The sequence below is a fragment of the Neophocaena asiaeorientalis genome, unplaced genomic scaffold (assembly GCF_003031525.2).
Source record: "Neophocaena asiaeorientalis asiaeorientalis breed wild unplaced genomic scaffold, Neophocaena_asiaeorientalis_V1.1 scaffold275, whole genome shotgun sequence".
In the NCBI taxonomy this organism is placed as follows: Eukaryota; Metazoa; Chordata; class Mammalia; order Artiodactyla; family Phocoenidae; genus Neophocaena; species Neophocaena asiaeorientalis.
In genome coordinates this window covers 1,667,905-1,676,009 of record NW_020173679.1, presented here as the reverse complement: position 1 = coordinate 1,676,009, position 8,105 = coordinate 1,667,905, and the positions used below count along the sequence as shown (strand labels likewise).

Sequence of the window (8,105 nt, the reverse complement as noted above, 5' to 3'; positions counted from 1 at the left end):
TTTGTATAAAAACACCTGCTAGGAATAATTCTTTGGAGCTCAAAGTGGCTCAGCTTAAGGGAAAAGGCACAGTTAACACTGCATCGTCCGGACAGAAGTCTGTATCTGTAATGTGGAGAACAATAGAAATTGACAGCACCATTCCTTGGGTGGGTGGATGGAGAAGGGGCACTGGTTGGTGGTGGGCGGAAGGAAGGAAGGAAGCAGCGGTCCCTTGGGGCCTCCAGAGAAGGGAGGGCATAGGAAGTCTGGCGTGGCGAGGGCCGGAGCCCCACTTCCTGGCCCCGTGGGGAGAGGCGGGCAGAGGCCCCATCACCAAGACCACCAGGCACGGGCTGGGGGACCTCAGTCATCAGCTGACCATGGGCTCCACATCCGCCTCCCGCTCAAACTCATCCTGGATCTCGTCTGTACTTCCTGAGTCGCTGCTGGCCATGGAGCTAGGCGACGGTGAATTCCTGGAAGGCACAAGAGAATGGGGGACATCAGAGGGCAGCCTGAGGACCTCTGAAGGGATTCAAAGAGCTGGAAAGATGGAGCAGCCATTCCCAGAAAACCTAGCCTCAGAGGGGGATCCTGCCCCGAGGCCCGCCCTTGCACCACTTGCCTTAGAATCTTCAAAGCCCAGGAGCTGAACATGGCTATAGAGACCTATTGGGACGCCCTGCACCCGCCTCTGTAATTGCTTGGTCCTGAGAGCTCCTTGGGAGCAGAAACCACGGGTCAAGCTCAGTTTTTACACTCCCATCACCTAACACATGTCTGGACAATTAACTCAGAGCCCAAAGGGAGAACACATAGGACAGTGGTTAATAGCACTGGTTTTGAATCCTCACTCTATCACTGCTGAGCTGGGGGGCCTGGCGCAAGCTATTTTCCCTGCCTACGGGGCGCTCCTCCATCCCAACAATGGAAATAACAACAGTGGCTTCTGGGAATCAATGAGCTAAAGGTGACATGCTAATAAGCCCAGGGCCACACACACACACACACACACACACACACGCGCGCGCGCGCGCAACCTCCCCCTGCCTCTCCCTCTCTTACAGCCCAAACAACGGCCTGCAAGAATATCGTCATGATAAGAGAACAATTATAATTAATATATCTGTGCTTGATGCCAAGCATTTTATGTGTATTATCTCATTTTATTATTAGCACGTCTGTCTTCCCCGAAAGGCTGCGTGTTCCTTGAGGGCAGGGGCTCTGTCTTGGTTCTGGTGTCCCCCAGCAAATAAAAGAGGCCCGATGCATGTCAGTCTCCCGGGGACAGACCCACATGGCCTCGGGTTGGAAGACGGGAAAGGAAGGAAAATGGCTTCCTAAGGACACATGTGAGCCCCGGCCACCACCTCCACCCCCCAGCTCAGCAGGAAGTGGGGCGTGGGCTCCAGGAGGGCCAGGGCTGCGAATGTTCTGCTCATCACTGTATCCCCATGGCTTTGCACAGAGCCAGCCTTCAACTAGCTGTTGAATCAATGGGGGCAGGGTTGCTGTGAGTGGTCACGTGAGATTAGATGTGTGAGGCGTTAACACATAGTAGGAGGCTAACAGTCATCGGATGCACGGACAGGCGGATGGACGGCTGGACCAACGGCCTGGGCAGGTGAAACCACCAGGCTGTAAGTTGCAGCCCCACAAATCCCGCCACCCAGCCCAAGGATATGCCACCACTGCACTGCCAGGGAGGACAAGGCCAGGTACCTGTCTGCAGAGCCTTTGATGAGCCGGCGACAGGTCTCCATCTGCACGTCCAGGCCCCGCTTCATGCTGCACATCTCCATGTACTCATGCAAGTGTCGGTTCATGTCGCTCTTGGCCGTGGCCAGCTCCAGCTGAGAGGAACCAACATGGCATAAAGGGGAGGCCAAGTCATCCTCCCTCATAGCAGACCACTCAGCAACCTCCCGTCCTCAGTGGTGGTGGCAGCATCGGGGCCACCCCAGGACACCACGCCCTCAGGGCCCTCCCTCTGCCCTCTGCTCTCTACATACTGGCGCAGGGCCCCTAGAACCACTCCTGGTGGAAGGTGAATGGTTGCTTGGCAACCACTGGGGCAGCCCTAGCAACTCCACCCTGTCCAGCATCCCTGCAGTCCTTTCTGTGGACTGGATTAGAAAAGTCCTGAAGTCTCTCGTGTTTCTGACCCTTCTCCTCTACCAAGTGATACATCCCCCAGGAAAGGAGCTGGCCTTCTCTTTCTCCAGCGTGACAACAGCAGTGACTCTCACTGACAGATGTGGCCCAGCACACAGGCTCCAGAGCTGGGAGAACTGGGCTTACAGGCTGCTTCCTGGCTGGGGGGCCTTGGGCAAGTCACTTGGTCTCTTTTAACCTCAACTCCTCCTCTGTAAAATGGGGCACACAGTACCTACTGCATAGCGTGGAGGCACCCAGGTCCCTCTAGGTACATACATAAGGTATGCAGATACCAGGGAGGGTGTATTTTTAAAGGGCTGAGTGCCCAGTGTCGCTTGATGTCACTCAAATGTCAGTTCTCATTATTTTGAGATCATCATCTCAGTCAATAACCTAAAAAAAAAACCTCTCTGGGGCCAACATGGATCACCACCCCCATTTCACAGATTAGGAAACTGAGGCCCTAAGAGGGGTGTGACTTGCCCAACACTAGGCAGGGAATCAGCAGATGTCCTGACTTCCGATCCTGCATCTGCGTCGCTCTCCCAGCCCCTGTCCACACGGGCACCTAATCACCGTGAGTCTCGGGGGTCACAACCGGGTGATGTGAACAAGCTAACGCCTCACCTCGATCTGGCCTATGGTCTCCTGGTACTCCTTGTCTCTCGTCTTGAAGAAGGATTCAGTCTCATGGATCAAGTTGCCCAGGTTTTCCTCTTGCTGGGGAAACAGAAAAGAGGGGACAACTCAGCTGGGTGGTAAGGGCTGCAGGGTAAGAGTGGGGGATGCGGGATCGTGGAAAGGAAGTGCTCCCAATGCCTACCTCCCAGCCTCTAAGAAGCCATGCCCGGCTCACCTCGCCCTGCAGGTCAATGCTCGGATTGCAGTTAGTGAAGTCCTCCCAGAGCAGAAGTGTGTCTTCGTTCTCCTCCCACGTCAGGCTGTCACAGTCATCGTCGAAATCAAAGGTCTCCCGCCTGTTGGGGGGGGGACACAGGAGGGCATGAGTGAACAGAGCCAGGCTCCAGGGGCCTGGACAGGGGAGAGCAAGGGACACTGCCCTGATGATTGGGCTCCTGCCAGGTGGCCATCCAAAAAGGCAGGGGTGGTGGCCAAAGGGGACGCATGCCTTCTCCTTGGAGTTTAACTCTTTTCAAATGCAGAGTGTATTTACATATTATTTATACAATTTAAAATGTACATTCCTAAAGATGCCAGGCTTTCATTAATGGAGACTAAAGATATTTTCCTCCCAAGTCCAATTTTGTTGACTGTTTTCCTTTCATTTAATAACTCATTCCTGGAGCCCCTGCTATGCCTCAGGTGATTCACATAACCTTTTCTGCAACTTGGAAAGGTGGGTATTATTTATTATTCCCATTTTACAGATGAGGAAACTGCAGCTCAGAAAGAATAATTCACTTGTCCAAAGCCACACTAAGCTAGGCTGTACCAGAAACTAGGGCTGATAAGAAAGAACAAAATAATGCCATTTGTAGCAACATGGATGGACCTAGAGATTGCCATACCGAGTGAAGTAAGTCAGAGAAAGACAAATATCCTGTGATATCGCTTATATGTGGAATCTAAAAAAGGTACAAATGGACTTATCTACAAAAGAGAAATAGAGTCACAGATGTAGAAAACAAACTATGGTTACCAGGGGGTAAGGGAGGGAGAGATAAATTGGAAGATTGGGACTGACATATACACACTACTATATATAAAATAGATAATTAATAAGAACCTACTGTATAGCACAGGGAACTCTACTCAATACTTCGTAATGGCCTACATGGGAAAAGAATCTAAAAGAGTGGATATATGTATAACAGATTCACTTTGCTGTGTACCCGAAACTAACACAACATTGTAAATCAACTATACTCTGATAAAAATTAAAAAAAAAAAAAAAGAACCTAGGGCTGAAAGCCAGATCTTTCTGTTTCCTACAGCTTTTTCCTGCCCATCAAAACATCACCAAGCACCTATTATGTGCTGGGCACGGGACAGGCCACCATGCATGTATTAAAATGCAATTCGTTCCATCCTCACAACAGTCCTTTGAGGTGAGCATGACTGTCAGTCCCATTTTACAGGTAAGGAAATTGAGGCTCAGAGGGATTAGGTGGACTTCTAGAATAATACATGCTGGAAATCAGACTTGAATGCAAAGCCTGAGCGATTTCTGGCCTTCCCTATTCACTAGAACTGGAAGTAGGGTGATGGACCATACAGGTGGGCCTGGGACTGAAGGGGTTCTGGAGGTGTACTGGTTACCCCAACTGGAGGGGACTGTAAAAATCATTCAGCCCAATATGCCCATTATCCAGATGGGAAGGCTGAGGCCTGCAGGAGTTAAATTGCTTGACCCGGTGAATCAGCTGCAGAGGAAGATGTGGGTCCCAAGTCCTGATTCCCATCCCAGGGCTCTCCCCACTGCCTACGCTCACTCCTTCAACTACTTTCTGGATCCTACAGGGCACTGCTCCCAACCTGCTGACAATGGACCAGGCTGGAGCCACCGGGCAGAGCCCAAGAGCACCCCTGGGAGCCAGGTTCCCCACCAAGAAGCGGTTCCTGCGGGAGCCTGCAGGTGGCTCCCTGCATCCAAGGACCAGAGCTGGGGCAGGGCTGCAGGGTGAGGCGCTGCCCACACCCCGCCCCCCACAGCAAGACAGCTCAGGGCGAGCCCCTGGGTCAAGCGTCGTCGTCGACCCATCGCCACCTCACATACTAGACTGCTGACCTCACTTCCTTCCCAGCAGCTGGGACAAGAAGGAAACCCCAGCTGAGTAATGGGGAACTAGAAAGGATAGGAAGCTGCCTGCACAAGAGAAAGGGCTGGGAAGAGACGCCCCCCCTCCCCCCAGATCTGGAGGGCAGGGCTGAGCAGGAAGGCTGGCCGCTGGTGCAGAGAAAGTAGCAAATTTCTCCCCTTCTCCTGGGCCTGAAGCCCAAGCAACTGATTTTGATCAAAACAAAACAGCCCTGACACGGGTGCATTATTCAAGGAGTTCAGAGGAGCTGGCCCGGGGCAGTGGGGGCTCTAGCTTGGGTCTCAGCCCGTGGAGATGTCAGCGGGAGGGGGCCAGGGCCCTGCCCTGGTGCCTTCTGCGTGGCCTTAGCTAGAACTACAAGGGTGGAGGGGTGATCAGAGGTTGGCTTTTTTTTTTTTTTTTTGAACTAGGCAACTTTACAACCAGATCAACCTAATTGGATACTGAACCCAGTTCAGACCTGTCAACGCTCAGGTGCCCATTTTAGCAGCAATGGAAAGAATGCTCTTTCATACACCTGGGAGCACAGCTTTTTAGCTCACGCCACTTCCTGGGCAGTCTCTGGATTCCTGGTGACTTTATGAAAACCAGGGACAACACTTTCTTCAAAGCAGCCCTTTAATTCAACCAAGTGAACCCAGCCTGGGTCTCTGGGGCATACAACCATGCCCTACACTCAGAAATGCCCACAGCAACGTTCAGAAAGCCTAGACCCGACCAAGGGTTCTCTTCCAAAGCCCCTCTCATCAGCGAAAGATGAGACTGTGAGAACTGGGTGTGGGGGGAGATGGTGAAGATGAACCGAGAGTCTAGGAATCTCCTTGTCACCCTCGAAACAGCAAAGCCCCGAACACAGCCCCATCTCCAGGTTGTTTCAAGGGAACAGCGAGTATAGGTAAGTGCTGGGCAAACCCATCCCACCCAGGTCCGGTTCCCGTCTTCCTGACAAGTCACCAGGGTGGGGACGGTGTGGCAAGGAAACAGAAGAGGAAATCTCTTGTGAGCACGGAGACAGTGCTGGACCGGGAGTCAGGGGCCCGGCTCTGTCCCGACTTGCCCAGCCCTCTCTGAGCCTCATCTGTACAATGAAGGGGCTGGGCAGAGTGATCTCGGGACTCTACCGTGCTAGGCCAGCCCCCAGCATTGCAGGAAGCGTTAGGCGGGGCCTGTGCCCCTGGCTTTGGAAATGAGTATGATGGCAGGAGCGCCTGCTGACAGGAGGTGCCCTCCTGGAGGGGCCTGGAAGGTCGGTGATGGCTCATCAGAGGCAAGCACTCGAATCCAGCCAGCCCCGCTGCTGGAAGCTCAGGACTCCAGAGAACGGACATCAGGCCAGAAAGTGTGCTGGGGCCCTGAGACTCAGACGCAAGGGGTGCGGGAGGTAGGGGTGGGGAGGGAGGACTCCAGTCCTGGGCAAAAGCTGAGTTCCCAGGGCTCAGGGGAGAGAGCAGGCAAGAGCAGGCCAGTGGGGCAGGGGGAAAGGTGGACGTCAGAGACCCAGTCCCAGCCTGCTCTCTGACTCAAGGCCCTTAGGTGAGTCAGCCAATGCCCACAGCTGCACCCCTACCCTCCCCAAGCCCACACCGGGATACTCTACGGATTAGAGCCAAAGATGGATCAGGATTGCAAGTATAGCACTGCGTACACCAAGGCTACGATGCATCCCTGCCCCGGATGACTGTGCGCAGCCAGGTTCTAGTAAGTCAGCTGTCCACAGGGGTGGGAGAGGGCTGCCCAGACTGGTAGCCCCTGACAATTTCCCATCGCGGCAAATGTTAAGCTACTAATATGCCATCGCTAAACCTGGAGTGGGCAGACATGCATACAATCAGCTTTTACAAGCTGGTACAAGCCAGCTCCAGCCCACCACTGACCACACCCAGCCCAACTCTGCCACTAACCCGGGCAGCAGCTCATCCCAAGGGAAAAAAAAAATTGTAATTCTGTATGGTGATGGATGTTAACTAGACTTATTGTGGTGAGCATTTTACAACATACAGAAGTACCAAAACATGATGTTGCATATATGAAACTAACAGAATGTTACACGTCGGTCCTATTATCTCAGTTAAAAAAAAAAAAGAACTGCCCACAAATGTGACCACCGTTACCAATTTGACCCTTTCTGAAAACGTGAAACTCCGAATCCGAATTCTTTCAGAGCACCGTGCTGGCCAAAGAAAACATCTGCCGGCTACTTCCGGCCCAGGTCACCGGTTTGCCACCCCTGCCCTGCCCAACCTGGGGAAACGGAGAGGAGGCCCCAGGCAGCAGGGATACTCACAGCTGGTTAAACATGCGTTTCATCTCGTCTGTGATGTTCATGGAGCCGACCTCGTCATCCGAGAACCGGTTCACCTCCCCGTCCTGCTCAGAGATGTCATCATCCGAAGCCACCTTACGCTCCTTCTTTTTGGGGACCACCTGACCCGGAAAGGAAAAGACCAAGGTCACTGGGAGGCTCTGCGGGGATGGAGGGCGGGGTGGACTGGGAAGGGAGCCGGCGTCCCATAGGATGGATGGAGCATGGCTGGTGCAGCCACTGCTTGATGCCGGGTCCTCTAAGAAGCAGGCAGCGTTCGCAGGAAGCGTGAGGTGGGGAGACATGCAGGATGGAGGGGCAGATGGCCTGGACCCTTCCCTGCCCTGGGAGGCCTGGTGGTTGGGCTAGCTCAGCTCACCCCTTCACCAGAGAGGCAGCCCCATCATTTGGGGTGAAGAGCAGGCCAGACTGGGGCACTGAGTCGCCTGGTATGTGTCAGAGGCAGCCAGAGAGACAGAGAACCCCTTACAGAGGCGCAGATGGCTCCACGCTTCCCAGAGCCCTCCTGTTCACATGCAGAGTTGACAGGCAGGCAGCCCCAGGTTCAACAAGCTCCCTCCACTCCAAGCAGACAAGACACGACAAACCAGACGAAGGCTGAAATGGTCCCTTGCTTCCCCGCAAAGGGGCAGCAAGAAGGCACGAGGTGGACAATGGGCCCCAGGGAAGCCCAGACCTCACCCCACTACATCCAAAGTCACATACTTAAAGCGACAACACGCCATACTGCCCTGGGCTCAAGCAAAAGCCAAACCACAACCCAAAACTCAAGCAGCAGCCTTCAGAGAATGACGCACGCCCTTTGGGCAGCTGGACCAGCCCCCAAGCCCTCCCTGGAGGACATTTGCCAGTGCTAACCCATC

At 53.7% G+C, this 8,105-nt stretch overlaps 1 protein-coding gene across 1 annotated transcript in view; it reads right to left on the bottom strand.

The window, feature by feature from the left end:
* Positions 1 to 6: 6 nt before the first annotated feature.
* Positions 7 to 8,105, bottom strand: part of IFFO2 (intermediate filament family orphan 2) — a 44,950-nt gene continuing 36,851 nt past the window's right edge. Inside the window, 5 exon segments of the mRNA XM_024749805.1 lie at positions 7 to 458; positions 1,705 to 1,835; positions 2,767 to 2,859; positions 2,996 to 3,116; positions 7,204 to 7,343. Coding sequence (XP_024605573.1) covers positions 353 to 458; positions 1,705 to 1,835; positions 2,767 to 2,859; positions 2,996 to 3,116; positions 7,204 to 7,343 — 591 coding nt within the window. The 3' untranslated portion in view covers positions 7 to 352.